The sequence below is a fragment of the Camelus ferus genome, chromosome 25 (genome assembly GCF_009834535.1).
Source record: "Camelus ferus isolate YT-003-E chromosome 25, BCGSAC_Cfer_1.0, whole genome shotgun sequence".
NCBI classification, from domain to species: Eukaryota; Metazoa; Chordata; class Mammalia; order Artiodactyla; family Camelidae; genus Camelus; species Camelus ferus.
The window spans coordinates 12,501,953-12,525,980 of NC_045720.1; the positions used below are offsets into that span (position 1 = coordinate 12,501,953).

The following is a 24,028-nucleotide window of genomic DNA, read 5'->3' on the forward strand; positions in this document are numbered from 1 at the left end:
CATGCACCTCCCCCATCCCTGGCTGATTGGACCAGGACCCAAGATGGGTCAGATTCCCTACCTCCAAATAATTTGGAACTGGGCCTGAGAAACAGTTTCTGGACATGAGTTTACCCCCAACATGCAGATTTGGAGTTTGGGGCAGTCTCATTCTACCATGTTATAGAGAATGGTCTGGAGAGAAAAAAAAAAAAAGTTGGCCAAACACATCAAGAAGGAAAACAATGAAAGCTTCCTGGTTTACAGCTCCAGGCCCTTCCCGAGACCAGGCCACATTCCTGTGACATTGCTGTGCTTATCCTTGAAATAGTCTTCTCCCTATCTGCTCATGGCCCTTGAGGTGATATGTACTGTGTGCAACTGAAGATTCCTAGTACGGGAGGCGATGGAGCCCTGGGACACAGCAGCTTTTAGAAGTCAGGCAGGAGAACAGCCAGCAAAGCAGATTGAGAAGAGAGCGGCTTCTGGGAAACCAGAGGAGGAGACATTTTCATTCCTCGGAGAACTTAAGTGAGAGTGCTAAAAAGAGGCCATTGACTTGGGTGACTGCGGTTATGAGGGACCTTAGGAAATTCCACTGAGGTGATGGTGGAGGTCAAATGTCAGGGAGTTGAAGAATAAACAGGAAGTGAGAACTAGCAGCAGTGAGTGTGGGATCTGTCAGTTCTAAGTGATGGTCTGGGATGGGAAAGACACAGAAATGGACAACTAGGGGGAGACATGGGATTACTTTTTTTTTTCTTTTTTTAAGAAAGAGTTAGAATGGCAGCCAAGAGAACGTGTTAGAGATAAGAAAGAAAAGGCCCTGGTTATGCCACAATCTGAGAATTGCTCCCGGTGCCCAGGATTCTCAAAGGAGACGGACTTTTGAGAGACTGCTGTGTCCTAGAACTAGGTCATTTATTTGGCCCATGTAAACTCAGCTGCTACCAACACCTGCCTCCCCTGGATCTTGTTTCTCTTGCAGGTCTCAGCGTATCCGTTGCCCGAACATCGCAGCACGGCCCTGACGAATCAGGCTGCCATGCTGTATGTCATTCTCTACTTCGAACCTTCCATTCTTCATACCCACCAAGCAAAAATGAGAGAGATAGTGGATAAGTACTTTCCAGATAACTGGGCAAGTATCACCATTAGTCTTTTCCTCCGTGTACTCTTGTCAGAGAACTGAGTTTTCCATTCTTTTGGTCTGTAACCCAGAGGTCATAATATTGAAATAAATGAGACATAAATGCACCTAAATAAAATGACTTTAAGTATGTTGAGAATTTTGTAAATCATAACATGAAGAAATAATCAGTAAAATTTCCTGAAGAACCTATTTGTTTTTCTTAAATGGATACTCTCAAGGTAAAAGCTTGCGTTAAAATGTGTCTTGCTTTGGCTACTGCGACTGCAACTAAGTTACATAAGCATTTCTTTATTCTTCTCTATTTTATGAATCTAAGCTGGCAGAATTTATCTAACTTGTCATTTTGTGAATAGGAATCTCAGTTTTGTAATAAGCTTAATCTAAGCTAATGTTGATGGGGCCACAAAGGTTTGCATTACTACAAGGATGCACTTGTAGCTTTTTAAACACTTTCACTTAAAAATATTAGTTCTTAAAAGTTTAAAACTTACAATGTACTTGATATGAATGGAGTGGTTTCATTACACATGGAGGTTTTAACAAAGTACAGTGAATTGCATCACATTCTCCGGTAGCAGGTTTTATTTCACACCTTACTTACCAGCTATTGAAACACAGACTGTGATGAGGGACCTGGGTAAGGAGCTTTAATGGTGAGAAGAACAGTTTACAATTAGGAAGTGATGCTTCCTATCCATGAATGAGTCAAACTCATGAGCTAGGAGTTGAACAACCAAGAGGAAAACTCTGAGAGTCTGGTTTCATTTACCTAAGCTTAACAGAGAAGTTTTGACCACAATCCTGTACTCAGGAACACTTTTAATATTAAGGAAGGTCAGAGTCCAGTTACATGATACTTACAAGATACACTCCTTAAAAAAAAAAATACCCTGGCACACTGAAAATAGAGTAATAATAATTTTTTTTTAATGCCAGGCAAATGCCTACCAATAAAAAGCTAGTGAGAAAATATGAATATTATACCATAAAGAATTTTAAAGAAAAACATTAATGGGGATAAAGAAGGGTCATATATAATATTAAAAAGAATAAATGTGGAACAGCGCCGTTCTTCTCACAGATTTGAGGGGGTAATGTTAATTTGATTTTTTTTGAATTTATATTAGCATGGAATGGGTTTAGCATTGTTACTTTAAATGAATTAATAATTTTTTAAAATTTTTGAGTTTCAGTGTGTAATATGATAAATATCAATAGATATAACCCACTTTTTTAAAAACAGTTCTTTGGGGGGTCCTCAGTAAAGTTGCACTCTTAACTTTTGAGAATGTAAAAGTGAGATGAAAATGTTTGGGAAAACCACAATTCTATTCAAAATCTCTGCTTTTTTCCCCCTTTCATTTTTCTTCATTTAGAAATCTAACACACAGCAGTTTGAAAGAAAAACCTTATTTTAGTTATTTTTCCATGAATAGCAACATTTAATAGTCACTCTTGTTCCCAATTGCTGATAAAGAAAACCACCTACCTGTATATTTGGAAAATCTTGGTTTTTCATTGGAATAGCATTTAAACTTGAAGGACGTCTTCTATAACTGTGTTTTCCCTGCTCCTTGGCTTGAAGTGAGCAGGTATTTAACAAATACTAAATGTCTCCTCTTTCAGGTAATTAGTATTTACATGGGGATCACGGTTAATCTAGCAGATGCTTGGGAACCTTACAAAGCTGCAAAAACGGCTTTGAACAATACGCTGGACCTTTCCAACGTCAGAGAACAGGTAGGTTCTGGCTAACTGGGAGAATTCTCAAAAAACTGCAAGCCTGCTTTCATGGGGTAGGAAATCCACCTAGTGCATTTCCCAAGGAATTTGGAAGGTGTCCACGTAGACATTTTACTGCAATGATTAATGAAAGGTGAATTTTGCATGTCAGAATAAAACAGATAATTATAGGTTTTTAACTTACATGGGCCATGTAAATGGGAGACTCGGATCCTAAAGAAGAGTCAACACCCTAAGATGAACCAGTGTGACTTTTGGCCCCAACTGACTTCGTTTATGCTTATTACTTAAAGGCTGCGTCTTTATGGACAGAGCTGCCGTCATCAGTAGCGAGAATTTTAATGTTTTCATCACTAGGATGAGTGCTGAAGCTGGTAACTGAATGCAGACAACATACCCTTTCACTGTAATTTAAATTCATCATTTCTGGTGTGGGAAGTTAGCAAAAGTCAGCTCCTTAAAGTTTAAATGGCTACATTCTGTCTCTCTGATGAGAAACCAGGAAGGAAATACCTGAGTAAAGAGAAGAATCAAAATAAAATCTGTTTATTGGGGAGCATACTTGATACTTCTAAGCAGTAGTTATCTCCCTCAGCCTGGCTGACTGAGTTTTTGAGTTTCCAAGTATGGATAGAATGACATTGACTCAAGGAACTTCAGCATGTTTTATGCAAATAAATTGAATTCCATAAATAATGCACAAAATAATTTCAGTTTTGGCCCGTCTCCTAGAAATATATTAGAGAAAGTGGTGCTTGCGTACTTACTGGTCTCAGAGCATTAATTTTTTATTACTAAAATTCCCTTACCAAAAATGCATTTTCTCATTTGTGACATTGCGAGTTCTTCAGAGGCTTCTGATGAAACATCCTGTGATCATTTTAAACTAACCTCACTAGGTTAATGGTGTTTACCCTTTAACTCTTGCTTTAGGTAAAGGAAAAGGACCAAATTTCCAAAAGGCTGATTAATTCTGATACAATGAGGTGTATTTTTTGTTAAGCTTTTATGTGTAGAAACTCATCTTTTGAGCATCTTTGCTCTGCGTCTTTTGTCGATAATAGCAGGAAGAATGGGAATTTAGCTTCTGCCTTTGTTTCTTTCCATCCAAGTAAAGAATAGAAGGGACCCCAGAACCACCTGCTGCAGTTCTCAGTCTATGTTTGAAGAAACCCAGTACCAGAGGTTAAATCCAAAGTCACACCAGTATTTAATCACAGCAGAACTAGATTTTAGTCTCTTAATTCTAAATCCAGTGCTTTTTTCAAAAATGTCCAATAAACCTCTTGCCCTTGAACCTTATCAGCTAGAGTCCGTATGTTATTTTTCTCATAGAAATGTTATTATTTGTCAAGGGATTCATTTCAATTCTCTTTTTTATTTGTTTTTTTGGGGGGTGGGGGGGATAATTAGGTTTGTTTATTTTTAGAGGAGATATTGGGGATTGAACCCAGGACCTCGTGCATACTAAGCATGCGCTCTACCACTTGAGCTATACCCTCCCCCAATTCTCTTTTTTTAAATGTAATTCAAGTTTTTTCTTTTCCAAGGCAAGCAGATACGCTACTGTCAGCGAAAGAGTGCACACACAGGTGCAGCAGTTCCTGAAAGAAGGTTACTTGAGGGAGGAGATGGTTCTGGACAACATCCCGAGGCTGCTGAACTGCCTGCGAGACTGCAACGTCGCCATCCGATGGCTGATGCTTCACACGGCGGACTTAGGTACTGCACAGAAGGCGTTCCAACTTGAGATCTACTGCATGATGCGTGGTTCAGCGCTCAGATGAGAATCAAGTTGCTTTTCTAAGTTAAGCACCTTGTTTCAATTTTCACAAGGCAGTGGCCCACCTGAACAGCCCCTGTGTCAGCTACTGTCAGGTGCTAGGGAATGTGAGGAAATTGACCTCCCATGTTCGAGGAGCTTGTCTCTGGTCAGACTGGGGAGGTTAGATGTGTACCTATGAAAAGGTAGCTGCAGATCTGTGGTGCGCTGAGCAGTGTCACCCCACCCCATCCTCCCTAAGACGTCCGTGGCCTAGTCCCTAGAACCAGGGGGCATGTTATATTGTGGAATTAATGTTGCTAATCAGCTGACCCTAAGTAAAGAGATCAGCCCAGTGGGCCCAGCATAATTACAAGTGTCTGTAAAGCAGGAAGAGGGGAGCAGGAGAGTCAGAACTAGAGAGATGGCATCATGAAAAAGACTCACTAAGTCATTGCTGGTTTTAAAGGTGGAAAGGCCACAGCCAAGGAGTACAGGCAGCCTCTCGATGCTGAAGAGACAAGAAAATGCTTTTCCTCTGGAGCCTCCAGAGCAAGCACAGCCCTGCTGATACTTGATTTTAGCCCAGTGAGACCCATTTCAGACTTCTCACCTCTGGAACTGTAAGAGAAAATATACATCTGTATCATTTGAAGCCACTAAATTTGTTAGTAATTTGTTAGAGTAGCGATAGGAAACTTAAGACAAGGGCCAAGCCAGTACCTAAGAGCCAGATGTGTAGAACAGACAGACGGTGAGGGGGATCTGAGTCCAGAGACCAGAGCAGGAAAGAAACATTGCCTGGGGTGGAGAAGCAGAGGTGGTCCGGGAAGGCTCCACACAGGAGACAGGAGCTGACTGGGCCTTGATAGGATTTTGAAGTAAAAAGCAGAAAAAATTCTAGACTGGAGAAATGATGGAAGAAAAGGTCTGATTTGGGAAGTACAGAAAAACATGGGCCCACTGAGTTGAAGAACTGGCCAGACCAGAGTGCTTAATTAAGGTAGACAGAGTCTTAATCTTTTGGGGTGATGGTCCTCTCTGAGAGCCTACTGGCCGTCAAGTTCAGGTGCTTCACAAATGGTGTGACACACCTCCACAGGGCCCATAAGCCCATGACTTTAAAACCCCTGGTTTAATGGTAGAAAAATAAGTGAATTGGACTCACCCCTGAGCTTATTCAGAGCTGACACAGATCCTTATACTTAGTAAATGCTTGGTCAGCATTAATTACTCAGGAGTGCACTCATCCAGAGCTGCACACTCCACCCCCAAGAGATGGGCCATTCAGCGGCCCTGTAAAGCCAAACCTCCACTTTTCGTTTTTCACTCAACAAACTTCTCTTGAGTATCTACCCTGGTACCACTTTCAGCATCACCTTGTTCTTTCAGGTAAGGCTGTGTTTCTCAAAAGTACTGTCCACGCCAGGTAGTTCTGCAGCCTCTCTTGGTGGCATAGTAGCCCCGCCTCCCAATCCTTCAGGCAAGATGTTACATTTCCGCCAGCCGCCACCTGTTTCTGCTTCCTGTGAGTGGTCAGCAGTGAGAAAAGCAGTTGGACTTCCTCGTCCTTCATCTATTTGAGAGTGTGTGGAATTTCTCCTCAGCCGCCTTTTTCACACTAGAAATCTCCAGCTTCTTAAATCTTTCAGACAAATGCTACTTTCTGGGTTGTTTTTTTTTTCCTTCCCATCATTTTGCTTCTTGGCCTGAATCTCTCTCCAATTTACAGTTTACTCAGCACAAATACCATGGCTGAAGTTTTTAATCATTGAATGGATCTGTTTTTAACTAGTTGAGTTTATGTCTGACATAAACTCCAGTTCTAACCTGAGGATTTCACTACACCGACGCAGCTTGTAATCTTCTTTACCAAAAGCCTTACATTCTGTAGCATATAAACAACTCAAACCCTTGCTTTATCCTGTCATAAAGCAACTGTGGGTGTCCAGTGACTCAGCCTCCTCTTCATCTTCTGGACGACTGTGCCTGACAATTGAGCCTACATTCTGGAAGCCAGCGGCGTCCTGGATGTGTGCCCCTGCTGGGGACAACTTCACCTTGTCAGAGTTCTGTGCTTTTATCTTCAAGCACATCTGTTTTCCATTTCTGTGCCTGGCAATTGTCTGACCTGATTGCACAGGGTCTGGATTTACCAGAAATCATTTGATTTGCCTCTCTGGTTGTGAGTCATACGTGGAAAAAGTAACTGCTCCTTTAGCTTTTATGGTGCAGTCAGGTATGGTGTGCAGAAAGGAAGGCAGATTTGTCAAAGTCCCGTCTGTTAACCCGCTGAAAGCATTTCATTCCTGCTCAGGATGCTTCTGCTGCAGTGCCTTGTAGCTGTTGAAGAAACAGACCCTGAGCCAACATGGGGTGGGCGGGGCCGGCTGGCTACCTAAGCCTGACCCTGAGGTTCCAGGGTTCTAGGATCTGTCCCTCAGTTCTCTGGTTCTGAATTCTTGAGAGTCAGATCTTAGAGGATCAAGCCCTGAGAAAACTGGAACCCAGTCTGGTTTATACTAAGGAACTAACTGTTCATGCACAGTGATGTCTCCTGTCCAAAAATGAAAGCAAATTAATATCGGAAGATTTCTTGTTGAATTAGAATTAATACAAAGACAAGTGGAGCTCCTTCCAAGCTTTGTTTTGTTTTTGTTTTTTAGTTTGGCAAATATGAAGGTATAACTATCTTAACTACTTCTGAAGGATACATAGTAAATCAGAATTCTGCAGTTTCCCATGAAAACCGAGTCCTTCTCCAGGTTGTCAGGAGGCTCCTTCTGACAGAATAATTTGGAAATCAGTATATAAAACAGCCTTGCTCAGGCTTCACCATAACTAAAGTACCAAAAACACCCCTGCAAGGTGCTCATAAAGCATCGTCATTCTATCCATGCTGGACATCCTGAGATGCTGATGGGAGGCCTGGGAAAGCAGGAGTTAGAACATGTGACACTCGAACGACCATCAGGGCCCTTGCACCTTATCACTGTGGACTTTTTAACAATATTCATCATCTTGAAGTTTTTATTTTGACTTTATTTGCAGTCAAAGTAGCTTTTACTTGTAAATATTTTGCCTTGTCCTATTTTCTTATTCTTTCTTAAATAAATCATTGGCCCCATAAACCAATTTCAGCAAATATCAGTATTTTTTTGTTCTATGTACACATCAGATTCAGTGTCATATTTAACAGTTCAGTTGTACTTCCTCCAGCGTAGATGTACTGTAATTTATTTTACCATCTGTTATTGATACACGTTTTGTTTATTATCTTTAAAAGGTTTAGGAGGGAAAATAAAAATGTTTAAGAATTCATCTTAGGTATTACAGATATTTTCTACACATTTAATAAATTGGAAAATCTTTTCTTCCTCTATCTAGCCTGTGACCCAAACAACAAACGCCTTCGTCAAATCAAGGACCAGATTCTAACAGACTCTCGGTACAATCCGAAGATCCTCTTTCAGTTGCTGTTGGATACTGCACAATTTGAGTTTATACTCAAAGAGGTAAAAATATTGAATGAATAATCCCCAAAATCTTCATTTTTTTATGCTGAAAATTTTTTTTTAAGATTAGGATTTAGTAGCTGTGTCTCTGATTCAAACTATAGATTCCAGCTGTCTGAGATAATTCTCATAGGAAAAGGACAGGATTAAACAACAAGCATTTAGTGCCTACAGTCATTAGGGTTACAGTGATGGGGAAAACTGCACACAACTGTGGCGGTTACAGCCTAATGAGGAATGTGAACAGTAATCAGAAAATTATATGGATGAAAATGTAAATAAAAACTGAGATACATGCTATAAAGGAAAGGAACATAGCATTCTGGGTACCTGAAATAAAGAGTCTTGTCCTAGTTTTGACGACTTCCCTGAGAAGAGAAGCAAGAGCTTCTGTAGGGAACTAAGGAAGGACCTGTCAAAGTTACAAGACAAAGATGAGGAGCATGATGGAGAACAGAGGATGGAACATGTCAGAGTCCTCTTGGACGGGGAAGAGCCTGGCCAGTTCAGTTACCTGAAACACCATGTTGGTTGCAAGGAAGAAAATGCAAGAAAAAGGTGGTACCAAGTGAGGTTGACAGGTGGGCTGGAGACGACCTGTGCTGGCCTTGCAGAATGGCCACAAGAACCTATTGGAAAGGACTTAAGATAGTGGTTTGCATTTGAACAAGGTTGTCTTAAGGACCCCGAGGAATTTGAATTCACTGAAGGAAATTCTGGGCTTGGTCTTAGAGGCATGGAAAGACAATGTCCTCTTGGTTTTAGAGACATGGTCTAGCTTCGCCCCTCCACTTGTACAAAGTAGTAATGCTTAAGAGATGGTATCAGGCTGATGTTGATTTTAGGCACATATTTTGATAATAAATTGGATTTTGCTCGGGCTTTCTCAGTGACCTGCCTAAGCTGGATTTTCTCTTAAATCAGTAAATCTCTTCTGTCTCTTCAACAGATGTTCAAGCAAATGCTTTCAGAAAAGCAAGCCAAATGGGAGCATTACAAGAAGGAGGGCTCCGAGCGGATGACGGAGCTTGCTGATGTCTTTTCCGGAGTCAAACCCCTAACCAGAGTGGAGAAAAATGGTAATTGCTGAAGAAATATTGGTGTGTTTGAAATGTATCCACAGATTGTTGGAAACTGGCAGAGTATGAAGTCGTTCCCGTGTCATTGTATGCTGGGATGTTGTTAATAAAGGTCTGAAGTTTAGTTTCGGCTGCTCTAGCCTTGTGTTCCCTTGAGCAATCTTCATATCCTCTCCAAGCTTCAGGTTTCTTATCTTTGAAATATAAGGTTAGGCTATCACCGGTTCTTACACTCTGGTTCATAGTCTTCAGAGTCATAATCCCCACGCCCCATCCTAGTTTTGCACTAGTATGAAAAACTAGTGTGTCGTTTTTTGTACATTTGAGGGGAGGTACCTATATCTATCATGATCTGTTCAGAAGGATACTTCACCCAAGAATATTAATAACTACTAACATAGGTGATACCTAAGAGTCTGGTTTTCTCATCTTGTTTGGTTCTTTTTCCCTGATGCACCTGCCATCTAGTGGCCAAAGAGGGGACCTGCAGGCTGTTTTGAAACTAAATACAGTTCAAGTTTTGCTTTAATGATTTTAATCCTGCTTCTTTTAGGAAATTTCACCTATAGGAAAATTGTGGTATCACTTCAAATTTTTATATAGATAGGAACATTTCAAGCCCCTGAAAGATCATTTAAAGTGACAGATTAATTTTTAATGCGTAATGTTTGTTTTAACTATCAAATTTATTTCTGATAGTGAGTTATACAGAAGAATTGGCCTGGACAGACAGCTGTGAATATCCTGGCTCTGTCATTTAGTAACTGCGTCACCCAGTGGAGGGGTCTTAATGTCTCTGGGCATCAGCTTCCTTATTTGAGAAGTGGCTTTTAATTCCTACCTCATAGATTTTTGTGAAGATTAAATGAGATGAAGCTTAAAACTATCTGATACACTGAGGGTCCTCAGAGCATGTTAATGCCCTTCCCTGTCTCTACCTGGGAAATGCCAGCAGGTTTGTGTGCAAATGGTGCCTCCTGATCCACCCAGACTTCCTCACGACACTCACCACCCGGACCTCTACCCACGTGTTGGTCGCCTCTTCGCCCTCCCAGATGTGCCATTGTCATTTGCCTCAAAGCCTGTGCTCATGTCTGTCTCTCCATCTAGGGACTGATTATCCTTCTTCCTCCCTCTGCCCATCTAGACCTTTACCCATCCTTGCTTCTCCAGAAAACTCTACCTGTAACTGTGACACATCCTTCAGGTCCTTCCTGGCTCCTCCCACCCCCACTACCATCTTTGCACACATCAGTTTATGCCATGTACTTGGGCCTTTAAACCTTTTCTGCCAAGTATCGTAAGCAAAACTATTTATGTAGACAGTTTCATCTCTCCTATCAAGTCACATGCCCCAGGCATTTTTTGTTATTACTGTTTGGAGAATTCCTGGAAACAATGTTAGGTACCTAGTAAGAGCTAGATTTGTAAAGGATTGTTTAATTACATTAAAAGCTACAACTACGTGAATGCTGGGATGTCAGTGGTCTTGTCTTGTGTTCTCTATTATAGAAATAAATTTTCAGTGGTCTTTTCTTGTTTTTTCTATTAATAGAAAATCTTCAAGCTTGGTTCAGAGAGATCTCAAAACAAATATTGTCTTTAAATTATGATGATTCTACTGCTGCCGGCAGAAAAACTGTGCAACTAATACAGGCTTTGGAAGAGGTAAGGGAAGCCTTTTTCAATGATAGTTCTTGGATCACGAGTCTTACTTTTTAACCTACCCAGCAGTCTGCTCCTAGAGATATATTTAAGAGAATATTTCATCAGAAACAAAAGCAGTATAAATTAATATGTTCACTGTAATACTATATACAGTGTCCTAAAATTGGGAAAATAAATGACAATAGTGAAGAGAATGATAGTAAAAATTATGATACTTCAACACGTAGTCTTGGAAAAATAATTGTGAAGACAGTATAGAAACATTGGGAAAACTATGGTGAGGAGGTAAAAGCAAACACAAAATTGCATTGTGTGCACCATTTTTAGGTTTATAAAAAGTGTGTGCCCTGAAGGAAAAACCTAGAAAGGAAAACACAAAAAATGAAAATACATGTATAATGATCTTATGCTTAAAAGTGATATATTTTCTTTCCTGAAAGAAAAATAGTTTATTTTTTTATCTACTGAAAAATGATTGTACCAGAAAAAAATTGTTATACCTTCACACTGTTAAAATTTTAATTGTATGTTTAACCAGGAAAATAAACAAAAGCATTAGAATTGCATATCCTCTATTATATAAAATATCATCCCTCTTCATGTGGAACCCAGTTCAATAGTATAAATGGACATTAATGCTTTTTTCATTTGGCAGACTTTCTTATAGGCTTTTTCTTATTTTTACAAGGTTTTTAGGAGGCCACTCTTACGGCAACACAGTATAATGCTCCGTTGTTAGCATGCCAGTTTCCCTAGCCATTCCAGAACAATTGCTCACTTATGCTATTTCCATTTTGGTGGGTTTCTTTTCTTTTCTTTTCTTTTCTTTTTTTTTTTTTAATTTTCCAGCTTATAGTACCACTACAAACAACTTTGTAAATCTTAGGTACTCTTTATCTTTTGCATTATTTATTTTGGCATATTGAAGCACCCTTGAATTATATACTTTAAAATGCCAGAACCACTGTGGAACCATTATTTTGTTTTAAAGAGCACATCAAACGAACTTCAAAATGTGTAAGTGCGAGCACCTTGGTTGTAACATGACTTATTTTGCTTTTTAGCAATCCTGCAAGTCTTCAGAATTAAGAGGATTTTCCAAAACATGTTTATTGATACTGAAATGGAAAACGGGTGTCTGCTTATTATATCATATTTGTACAGGATAAGAAATAGTAGGACATTTTCTAATCTTTGAAATGTACGCATTGTTTTCTGACTTGGCGTACAGATTTCTGAAGATATAATTTGAAATAAGAATTTTGCCAAGAAATTCTTAGCACATAGTATGCTTTATTTGAACTATCTTCAAGGAAAAATGAACACCATGCAGGCCATTCAGAATTTTAAAATTCGATGTGTTTATGTAACTCAGGTTCAAGAGTTTCACCAGTTGGAATCAAATCTGCAAGTGTGTCAGTTTCTTGCTGATACTCGCAAGTTTCTCCACCAAATGATCCGAACCATTAACATCAAAGAGGAGGTCCTGATCACAATGCAGATCGTTGGGGACCTTTCTTTTGCTTGGCAGTTAATTGACAGGTAATGTGGACAGCCTGACATTTGTCCTCAGTGAAGGCCACTATGACTGTCCTCTTACCATTGATCTCTTTTTACAGTTTCACCTCTATCATGCAAGAGAGCATAAGGGTAAACCCATCCATGGTTACGAAACTCAGAGCTACGTTCCTAAAGGTAAGCAAATAACAGTAAGAACACACTCTTAGCTACCAGGGAAGAGTTGGCCTTTTTATGGACTGAAAATTGTTAGCAAATTTTTCAGGAGAGCATTGTTGCAAAAGATGCCAGAAATACTTAAAGTATTTGAATTAAAGCATTATTGAATTAATAATAGAAGTTGGAGTGTCTTACAGAAAATTGTTTTTAAATGAAGAAAAAGATTTTTTTTAAGTTTTACCAGTGTACTAAAAATGTGCATCCTAGACATAAGTTAAATCCTTTTACTTTATTCCCTAGACATAAATTAAACCCTTTTACTTATACATTAAAAAAGTCTTGTTGCAGGAGCAGGGTATAGCTCAAGTGGTGGAGTGCATGCTTAGCATGCACGAGGTCCTGGGTTCAATCACCAGTACCTCCATTAAAAAAAAAAACTTATAATAAATAAATAGATAGACCTAATGACCTGCCCCCCCCAAAAAAATATCAAATTAAATTAAAAAAAATTCTTGTTGAGCCTCTGCAGCAATGTAGGATCTCCTCTAAAGGTTAGATAATCATGGTGAACAGCAAAAGCATAGATTGGCTCTTCTTGCAAGGTGATTTCATTTGGTGATAAATGAACAGATAGTTTTCTCAGCATCTTCTGGTAGAATTACCATATATATCAGTTCTGAGGTGCACTTTGATATGTTAACATCTCTGTAACTGTGTTGGGTTGTATAATTGACAACATGTCTTAGTTTAGTTGTCAGCATGTTTTTTCTTTTTGAGGAATACATAAAATAATGGTACTTTTTACACACCGTGACATCTTAGATTAGACTCAATACAGTAGCCCATCAATCAGAGTGTCTGATTTCCATAGAGGAGTAGCTGCCTTCTGTAGTGCAGTTGCTCAAACTTGAGCCAGAAGGAGATCACGCGAAGGGCTCATCACAACAGAGATTGCTGGGCCCCACCCCCAAGGTCTCTGGTTAAGCAAGTCTGGGTGGGGCTGAGAATCAGCATCCCTAACAAGATCCTAAGCGATGCTGATGCTGCTGTCCAGGGACCACAGTTTGTGAACCACTGCTGTAACAGATGGATGGCTGTCATTAAAAAAAAAATTGTTGTTGACAGAAACTATTAATGACATTGATGAAGTTTAGTGGTGGTTGCCCTCTTTTGGGCAAAGCCCAAGAGCTTTGTTGTATGTTACTATTTCTGGAAAGAGAAATTGCCAGGACTTTTTGAAACAAAGAAACAGGTATGTCTTACTTCCTTCCAGCTTGCCTCTGCCCTTGACCTGCCTCTTCTTCGTATTAATCAAGCAAACAGCCCTGACCTTCTCAGTGTATCCCAATATTATTCTGGCGAGTTGGTGTCCTATGTGAGAAAGGTAAGAAATGCATAAAGGTGATATTTATTTTAATGGCGAACTAACTGCTGTTTTAAATACAAATGATGTGCTTGGGGCCCTATGAAAGATACACCTGTGTTTCTTTCCCTTTTTCTTAATTTGATTCCAGAAATTTACAATACCTGAAAATAAACTTATTGGTACTGTGGGTATGCAAATGTGTTGTTACTTTCAAAGAACTTTTATACCTAATTTTTAAATGCTGATGGTATTAACTCCCATTTTATGGGTGTAGAAACTGAGAAATAGGAGATTTTGGTGGCATCTTCAAAGTCATATTTGGTAAAAAGAACTGTACCTAGATCCGGCATATCCTGATTGAAACTTAACCAAAGTTTTCAGGAGAATTTTGGTCCTTGTTTTAATAACTTATGGTGTAGCCTAAAGCCAAACAGGCCTGGATTCAAAATGTTCTCATGTCACAGACTAGCTGATGTCCTACAGCCGTGTTGCTTAACATCTCTGAACCTCGGTCTTCTAAAAATTTGTAAAGTGGAAGTGATACATCTTTTACAGCATTTCTATGAGAACTAGCTTTAATATCCTGTGAACAATTAATGTTTGAAGGACTGTGGCTCTGTGCCTGAGAGTGATTATTAAAATAGCTCATACACACTATATACATATAAAATAAACAAGGACCTACTGTATAACACAGGGGACTATATTCAATAGCTTATAATCACCTATAATGAAAGAATATATATATGTATCACTGAATCACTATGCTGTCCACCTGAAACTAACACAACATTGTAAATCAACTATACTTCATTTTAAAAAAGTAATAGCTCTTGTGCGTCCCTCCACATCCCTTCCTGCAGACAGATGGCTGTTTGCACACACGGGCACCCTTCTTACTGTCGTCCCAGCAATAATCAGCTCAGAGAAATGAAACAGATGTTCATTTGTTTTTCCTCTTCTCCCTTTCATTAAAGGTTCTGCAGATCATTCCAGAAAGCATGTTTACTTCTCTTCTAAAGATCATCAAGCTTCAGACGCACGATATCATCGAAGTGCCGACCCGCCTGGACAAAGACAAGCTGAGGGACTATGCTCAGCTCGGCCCGCGATACGAGGTGGCGTGTCCCTTTGACTTCTGCCTTTTGATGGTTAAACCCCAAAACCATGAATGAACTATCACTTTTGAGTCTGGGTTGCGTGCCGTATCCCCAGGACCACCAGATCAATCCTGATTCATTTTTCTATGCTGTCAGTGATAACCAGGTTTTGCCACTTTAGTGCAGTCATGCCTTCCTTCATTACATCATCCTGATGTCCTTTAAGGCCTTGACTGCCTTCCTGTCCTCAGAGGGAGTGGAGCTCAGCTGGTCATGTTTCTTTGGAACAGTGTTGGTTTATCAGCCCTTTTTCTCTTTGGGCACATTACCTAGACTTTCCCCATTCAAGTTCCCACTTTGAACATTGAACCAGTGGTTCAAAATAATCTGTATTCCATGAGGCCACTTCCTACAGCCAGACTTTGAAGCCCACTCCATGGTTATGCAGCTTCAGAAGCTGCTTTTCCCAAACATCTCTGCTTTTCTTTCCCCCTGAACTTAAAGATGTGAAAAATACAATCAAATGAAATTTGAAAATGTGATCTCCCTCTGGCATCAATTTCACCACCTTGCCATGAGCCTTTTCTTTTTGGAAGGGATCCTCTGTATCAGTGAGCCCTGCCTTCATCTTGCGCGTGAGCTACTGAGGCCCAAAGGAGGGGAAATCGTTGGTCAAAGGTTTAAGAGCAATTGAATGTCTTCTGGCTCAGTCACTCAGTATGACTAACAGTGGTCAACAACAGAGAGCCTCATTTCTGCCCAGGGCGTGAGCACACAGGTGTCCTAAAACTGCACACCTGTTCTGATGTCTTAGCTCATTCCAGAGCTATCAGCCCATTATTTTATCTTCCCGTAGAAGCGTTGAGTCTTTTATGAGAATATTTCATTAACCTCTTTTTCTTTGTTAAAGGTTGCCAAGCTTACTCATGCTATTTCCATTTTTACTGAAGGCATCTTAATGATGAAAACAACTTTGGTCGGCATCATCAAGGTAATGGTTTTAATGCTGGTCTGCGTGGCCTTGTAGTAAGACTGTCGTTTGGATGACTGCGGAATTTGCCCCGTGGGATAGTGTTCTCTTATGTCCCTTGCTGTCTCGCGTGCATTGACAGAGGAAGAGAGAGCATTGTAATCCTTATTTTTCATAACACCAAAGGGTTTCTCAACTCTGACAAAAATCCATTTTATTGACTCTTTGTAATAAGAAAGAAAATAAAATAGTTCAGTTCCCTTAGGCAAAGCAGCTTGTTTGCTTACTTCCTCCCCACTCTTTCCCTACCCTTCTTGCTTTTTAGTATTTTTGTGCTGCACCCCAGGTTCAGAAAGCTGAGATTGCGTACCGCTCTGACCACAGGCCATTGCCATCACTGCACGCTCAGCTCTTATTTTTTTCTGTCTTTTCTGGATACAACACCAATTCCCATGTCCCATCGCAGCCACTCTGTATATTTGATTTCTGTCTGTAAATATGCAACATCCTTATTTTTAGCAAGTGGTGTTATTTTATGCGTGCACGTGCTTTTGATTTATCCAAATCCATATTGTGCCTTAAATCTCGTTTTTCCAACTCTTCCTACTAGTTAGTGCTTTTGAAATTTATTGATGTTGCTGTGGGTCAGGTAGTTGGTTACTTCTTACTGCTGCAGAGAATTCCACGTTGTACTTAACCGTTATATCCATGCTGCTCATTTTCACACCTGTGCTTCCATTATCGTAAACAACGTAAAGGTGAGCATCTCTGAACGTGTCCTCACCGCAGACCTGTGCAAGAATCGCTCCGAAATCCGCCTGCCCGGGAGTGGGCAGCTGAGTCTTAGGGCAAACTGATACTTAATTTGTCTCGGTACTGCCAGCTTGCCTTCTGACATGACTTGTTTCCTGGGTATCTCCCCCATTTTTGCCAATACTTGCCATTATCCACTTTCTAATTTTTGTTCTCCACAGGCATGTAAAGTGATATCTCATTGCTCTATTCATTTGTCATCCTTTGATGACTAGCAATGTACCCACACACATAGTTCACGGCGCTTTTGTTTAATTTTTCATTTATCTGACATCAGTAGAATCTTAACATTTCTCCTTTTTACAAAAAATTGTCATTGCATTGCCAGATACAACATTTGTGTTAATGAAATCCTGGAAAATACAGGAAATGAACCTAAATAGAAACAGAACTTTACTGTGTGGTGTCTGGAAGTGTGTTAAAGAAATACCATTGTAGCCCTGGAATCATAACCGAATCTGTTAAACATGGTTTAGGCCTGGTGCCAGTTTCATTCAGTTGATTTGCAGAGAGTATACACACAGGTTATCCCTCCTGCCTCATCTATAAAGTGATGATAAATCCTAGGACCAGATTAGTCTTACATGCAAAATGACCCATATAGGAAGGATGTCATAAAACCTAGTAATTAGCAATAATTATCAAAGGAAGAACTGCTTAGGAAAAAATGTAAATCTTTTGCTAGAACCCTTCAGATCGTAAGAGAAGAGAGAGTATCATCCTGACCTCATCCAACCTCAGTGGACTGTCTCTGCCAGTCTAACTCAGGGTTTTTTGTGGGTACCTCTGGCCTTCACCAACCTTTAACCTTTGAATGTTAAGGATCTATTTCAAACACTTAAAAGGGTTTCAGTTCACCCTGGTTAATGTGACTTAGAACAAGTGGGAAATACACAGAGATAGACATATAATGTTCATAGTTAGATGTCACCAAAAAAATAGAAATAGTTTAAACATTAGTGAGTAAGAGAATGGCCAAATAAATTATGAGGCATTCATACCATGGATTGCTTTGCTGCCTAAAAATTCAAAAATAATTTGGCCCTAGAATATTTCCAAAACAAAGTGAGGAAAGCAAATTGCAGAACGATGCTTATGTATATGTATTATGATCTCATTTAGATTTTTAAGTTGAATATATTTAAGGACAAACACTTAACATAAATAATAGAGAAAGATCTGAAGGAGCCATGGGAAAACTGTTAACTGTCGTTAACTTCGGGAGAGTGAACAGAACTTCCTCCTTTATGTGAGGAAGGGTCTGTGTGAAGGGGCCTTTCCCTGAGCTGTGAGCACTCCATGGGTTGGTCAGCCTGATGGGAAAGACCATTTAAGACCATGACATTCACAAAAACATTTAACTCTTTTTCACTAAATCTGTTCTTAAAAGGGATAGTTCTTTGCAAACATCACCTTACTTCTTTGATTTTTGTTCTCATTGTCTTTATTTATGTATAATTTATCTTTTTATTGTAAAATAGAGCACCAAGGCTGAAAGCTACAGAAGCAATTATGTAGCTCAGTGGGTTATTGTAAGGTAAATGCCCTTCATTCTCACCACCACTCAAGCCCAAAGATATCATTCAGCCAGTTCCCACCTCAGCATTTTCCTCATGTGTCGTGACCTAACCCCATTCTCTTTGGTTTATAATTGTATTATCCAGAAGTAAATCTCTAGACACTGTAGTTTAGATTTGACTATTTAAAACATACGTCTTTTAAGGCTTATTTACTCCTCAAGTTTCTCCTTCGTTCCTTTCTTTCCTTACAGTTTGTCTGTTGAAGACCCCAAGGCCTTCCGCCTGCTTTTCCTCCACGGTCTGGCTTTTGCTGATTGCACAGTCACTACGTCATTGAACATTTGCCCCTGGATTTTATATTTTCAGCAACTTCCATGGCAGTTACCTTCCTTGAAGTTTAAATATAATCAAACCCAGATGGAACCCATCAGTTGTCTTTATAACCTTTTAAAATAAAGGCTCTTGACAAACTAAAAATAAAACATGTCTCAGGGAATTGAAAGAAGTATGCTAAAACTGCTGTATGTTTTATGGCTTTGACAGGAGACTGTCTTTTAGGGCATAGCAAAAGCTTTCTCATAATAGAAAAAAAGAATTAACAAAATAAGCTTGTAGGGTTAGATAGGAGATTAGCTTTTCTGTTTTATCTCCCTAATTATAGATAGCATTCCGAGAATGCTGAAAGAGAGTTGTTAAATCTGCAGAGTGGTCCAACCCCAAACTTGATTTTGCTCATGTGAATATAGATATCCTTAGATAACTTCCAGAGGAGAGACATGCGCTGAATTCAAATGCAGACCCTTTAATCCACCACCTCCTCCTGGTGATAAGAAAAGGCACTTTTAACTTTTAATGAAATGATTAAAACGTGAGGCAGTTTAAAACTTTCCTTACCCACCATCTTTGAAATGTCATGTTGTAAAATTAGCATCATGAATTTTCCTGAGACAAACCAAGTCTGGCAGAGGTGACAGGTTTAATAATTCTGTCAAGCTGCACAAGATCAAAGAGGGGCAGGAATGATTTTAAAAAAAAATCCCAATCATTCAGGAATGAGATAGGAAAGTGCTCTCTGTGGATTCTGGAAACCATCTTTCCTCTGGATTTCTTCAGGGCTGAACTTTCCCTCACTGCTGTTACTCCTTTTCGGTTTGCACTTAGGTGGATCCGAAACAGTTGCTGGAGGATGGAATAAGGAAGGAGCTGGTTAAACGTGTTGCTTTTGCTCTTCATCGGGGATTGATCTTTAACCCTCGAGCCAAGGTACCAGATGACCAAAACAGGCCTGTCCTTTCTCTTGACTTGCAGAATTTCTAACTAGAACAGCATTTTTAACTGTTATGAACAAGACATTTCCTCCTATCTAACCTGTATCTTCTATATGATGTTCAGTACAGTCAACTGATGTGCTTTTTGATCCTACATTGTAATCCATTCATATATAAGAAAATTCTTTTTAAAGCCAGTCCTTACCTTCACCTGTTGATCCTCAAGTTTAAGAATTGAACTGATGTGGAGGGGAGGGTATAGCTCAGTGGTAGAGCACATGCTTAGCATGCACAAGGTCCTGGATTCAATTCCCAGTACCTCCACTAAAAAAATTTTTTTAATAAGTTAAAAAAAAAGTCAAACTGTGTTCGTGATTCAGGGTTACTGCTTATAGTAAAAAGATTTGTTAACCGTAAAGCAGATCAGAACTATAAAGGCTGTAATTTCTTATTTTGCTCACCTGTTAGGGAATATGGTCCTTTTTCTCAGGAGAGAAAAAATAGGCCAGCGGCAGTGGGAGGATAAATTAGGAGTTTGGGATTAGCAGATACAAGCTACCATATATAAAACAGTTAAATAAGAACCTACTGTATAACATAGGAACTGTATTTAATATCTCATAATACACTATAATGGAAAGGAAAAATAGGCTTGAAATTTATAACTAGTATATTTATACTTTTCACATCAGTAAATTCAGTTTAAAATATTTGAGATGTTTTAAGATTAGATATATTCATAAATGACATGAGGGAAGTCATTGACATTCATTTTTTAATACTCTTTTATGTGAGGCTTTTTCCCAAATAAGTAAAAATCTGTTCTCTGCTGATTGTCTGAAATATTTTGTTACAGATCCTAGGTGAGGTAGGAAGTAAGTATTTCCAGAGCTGTCTTCAGCTGTCTCTGTGGTCTCTCCTTTGGGGCATCATTTAAAGTCTAAGGTAGATATTAATGGTTGACAGTCTATGCCAGTATAATAGCCTTATGTTTCTTCTGCACAGCCAAGTGAATTGATGCCCAAGCTGAAAGAGCTGGGAGCCGCCATGGACGGGTTCCATCGTTCTTTTGAAGTACATACAGGACTATGTCAACATTTATGGTCTGAAGATTTGGCAGGAAGAAGTATCTCGTATTATAAATTACAACGTGGAACAAGAATGTAATAACTTCTTAAGAACAAAGGTATCTAAATAAATTTAAAATTTTTGACCATATTTGTTATTTCTGACATTTAAAATACGCGTCTCAAACCCCAGAATTACCAGGTAAGAAGGTTTATTTAAATAGTGACTAAAAATCAGTAAGTACAACATAGTCGCAAATACCTTTGGAATAGCTTCAGGAGCTGTCAGGGTTGCATAAAAGTTTAAATGACACCTGACCTCTGGGCGTTTCCAGTCTGAAGAAGCAAGCAGACATAATTAAATGGCTACAGAATGAACCTGTTACGATTGTTATAACGTAAGTGATCAAAAATTCCAAAAACTTAAGAGTTCAGCTGGACTTAATTGGAATATATACCTAAGAGCAGGATTGCTGGGCCATACAGTAATTCTACATTTAACTTATTGGTGAACCATCAAACTATTTTCCACAGTGACTGTACCATTTTTCATTCCTGCCAGCAGTGTCTGAGGGTTCTGCTTTTTCCACATCCTTGCCAACACTTAAGTTAGTTTTTTTTTTAAATTAGAGCCATCTTGGTGTGAAGTGGTCTCTCACCGTGGTTTTGATTTGCATTTCCCTTGTAACTAATGATGTTGAGCATCTTTTCATGTGTTTACTGACCATCTGTATATCTTCTTTGGAGAGATGTCTACCCAAGTCCTTTGCCTACTTTTTAATTGGGTTGTTTGAGCACCAAATTCTGAAGTGTCACAACTGAGAAGATTGATTTTACCCTCTAGTTAAAAGAAGCCACTCTGCAAATTTTTAACTAGGGAACTGATATGATTTATATGATTCAGGTGACATTTTCAAAAGTTCCAGCCTTATGACATTTTGGACTTGTATTATTACATTGATACATGTTAACTTACAAGACAGAAAGCTAGAAATTCCCATCTCTTTCCACTTCTCAATCACTTCACTTTTTCACAGGTACTTTTTTTTAATAAATAAATATTATATGTGGCATTTCTGGGAGGCTATTAACTCAGTTTTTAAAATTTCCTTTTCAAAACCAGGAAGCATTTATTGTCACTGTTCATGAAACATTAACTTTGTAGAACATATGGGAAAAGGATAACTGGGTTACCTTATCAAAGATGTCCTAAATATCTATGGTTTGGGTTTTGGTTTTCTTTTTTTTTTTTCCCTAGATTCAAGACTGGCAAAGTATGTACCAGTCCACTCATATTCCAATACCAAAGTTTACCCCTGTGGACGAGTCCGTAACATTTATCGGTCGACTCTGCAGAGAAATCTTGCGGATCACGGACCCAAAGTAGGTGTATCTGAATTCTACTGGGCATTGAATGCCGTGGACAGCAGAAGTCTCTAAATATGTACCACATCTACTTAGATCAGACCCTTGTTCCTGCCACGGTTGGAGCCTTTCTCTCGGGTTTGTTAAATTCACTTTTCCTGAGACTGCATATTCTCCTCAGTGTGACCGAGGAGAGCCCAGTCCAAAGACCTGTAGATGAAAACAATTAGAAGTTCTTTTCGGCTGCCTTTATTTTCATCTGTGTTTCTCTCGCTTTTCAAAGAACAGTCTACCCACCTGGGCCTGTGGACCCCCTGGTTTATTACAGCCTTGTAAGTTACAGGTTGCTCCTGTGTGCCTGTGGCGCCTCCCCAGTCCTGGTCCCCGGCTCTTGCACTTGCTCATACCCTGACCTTTGAAGGTGACCTTGTTTCTTAGCTCTCCCACCACCACACTCCTGAATCCAAAAGTAATCATTGGCCGATGACCAGGACAAGGAGGAAAGAGGAGAATGGCTTTGTCTTCATTGTCTCGGATGTTAGATAGGGCACAGGGATTCAGTTCTTTTCCTACTAAAGTGGAAATGACAAAAGACTCTTTTGTCCCCAGTCTCTGGATATATAAAGAAAAGCCCTGCAGAGAGACAGCTGGGCTCTCAAGTCTTCCAGTCTAATGACCGAATCTAGCCTTGTCCTCGAGACGTGACTCCAAACAACAGCCCAAACCAGTGGAAATGAATTAGTCAAAGTGACGTAGCAAAGGGCAGGAAAAGGTGATGAATTTTGCCTTTCTGGCCATTGGGAGTTCACTGTGAGATAGACTGGGTGCCTGGAAGCAGAGGTTATTAAACAGAAATCATGAAACCCTTGTTCTTCCTGTCTGATGCCCCAGGTCCCGTTATGTCCCACACCACTTTAGGATGAATTCTGAGCTGCTTCGAGGTTTTTTTGAGTTTGTTTTGTTTTTGTTTTAGAATGACATGTCATATTGACCAGTTGAATACTTGGTATGATATGAAAACCCATCAAGAAGTGACCAGCAGTCGCCTCTTCTCAGAAATCCAGACCACCCTGGGGACTTTCGGTCTGAACGGGTTAGACAGACTTCTGTGCTTTATGATCGTCAAAGAGTTACAGGTGAGCCTTGTGGCTTTTGTGCGTGTTTTCTGCTACCCAGGGAGAGATGAGAGTAGATCACTTAACCTTTCTTTCATCCTTTGTTATACTGCCATCACGCATATAGATGGGATTTCTGTTAGGTAGACAAGAACTGTGAATAAACTAGAATTTCTTTGGCCAGCATAGTATTTTTCTGGGTATCCTGTTTTTTGTGAGTTACATCTTAGGAAGATAAGAGTCACTCTGAAACCAGCAGCTCCTCTCAGCAGGGGATGTTCTGAAGGGAACCGGAAGGGGCTGCTTCCCCATCATCCTCTTTGTAGCGTTGGGCCAAGTAGGCTAGCCTGTGGTCTGCATGGCATTTTAGGTAACTAGAATATTTATTCATTTTATTCATTATGTTTGCTTCTTTGTTCATGCCTTTTTGTTTTAGAATTTCCTCAGCATGTTTCAGAAAATTATCCTGAGAGACAGAACTGTGCAGGATACTTTAAAAACCCTCATGAATGCTGTCAGCCCCCTAAAAAGTATTGTAGGTAAGTGTTCTAAAACGAGCCTGGGGGAGGAGAACACTGTAGCCTTTCCCAATTTACTAAATAGAAAATCATATGTTAACCTTTCAGCCAATTCGAATAAAATTTATTTTTCCGCTGTTGCCAAAACCCAGAAGATTTGGACCACTTATCTCGAGGCTATCATGAAGGTATGTTGTGGGAGGGAGGGGATGAGCGGTACGAGGTTTTTTTTAATTATCATCTTTTTGTAACTTTGTCGCCCAATTTACTTTCAGATAATAAAGTTACATTACCTAGATTATTTCATGATCTGTAATCCTAAGTTATGTAGACAGGCTTATATTGACTGA

At 39.5% G+C, this 24,028-nt stretch overlaps 1 protein-coding gene across 1 annotated transcript in view; it reads left to right on the forward strand.

Annotated features, from left to right (window-relative positions):
- WASHC5 (WASH complex subunit 5) overlaps positions 1 to 24,028 on the forward strand; it is a 45,167-nt gene that overhangs the window by 10,586 nt on the left and 10,553 nt on the right. Inside the window, 18 exon segments of the mRNA XM_006179720.3 lie at positions 968 to 1,120; positions 2,759 to 2,872; positions 4,426 to 4,597; positions 8,025 to 8,152; positions 9,102 to 9,231; positions 10,787 to 10,899; positions 12,275 to 12,441; positions 12,519 to 12,594; positions 13,850 to 13,960; positions 14,920 to 15,060; positions 15,953 to 16,033; positions 19,507 to 19,608; positions 20,619 to 20,687; positions 20,689 to 20,799; positions 21,939 to 22,063; positions 23,019 to 23,181; positions 23,597 to 23,699; positions 23,787 to 23,866. Of these exon segments, the coding sequence (XP_006179782.1) occupies positions 968 to 1,120; positions 2,759 to 2,872; positions 4,426 to 4,597; positions 8,025 to 8,152; positions 9,102 to 9,231; positions 10,787 to 10,899; positions 12,275 to 12,441; positions 12,519 to 12,594; positions 13,850 to 13,960; positions 14,920 to 15,060; positions 15,953 to 16,033; positions 19,507 to 19,608; positions 20,619 to 20,687; positions 20,689 to 20,799; positions 21,939 to 22,063; positions 23,019 to 23,181; positions 23,597 to 23,699; positions 23,787 to 23,866 (2,139 nt within the window).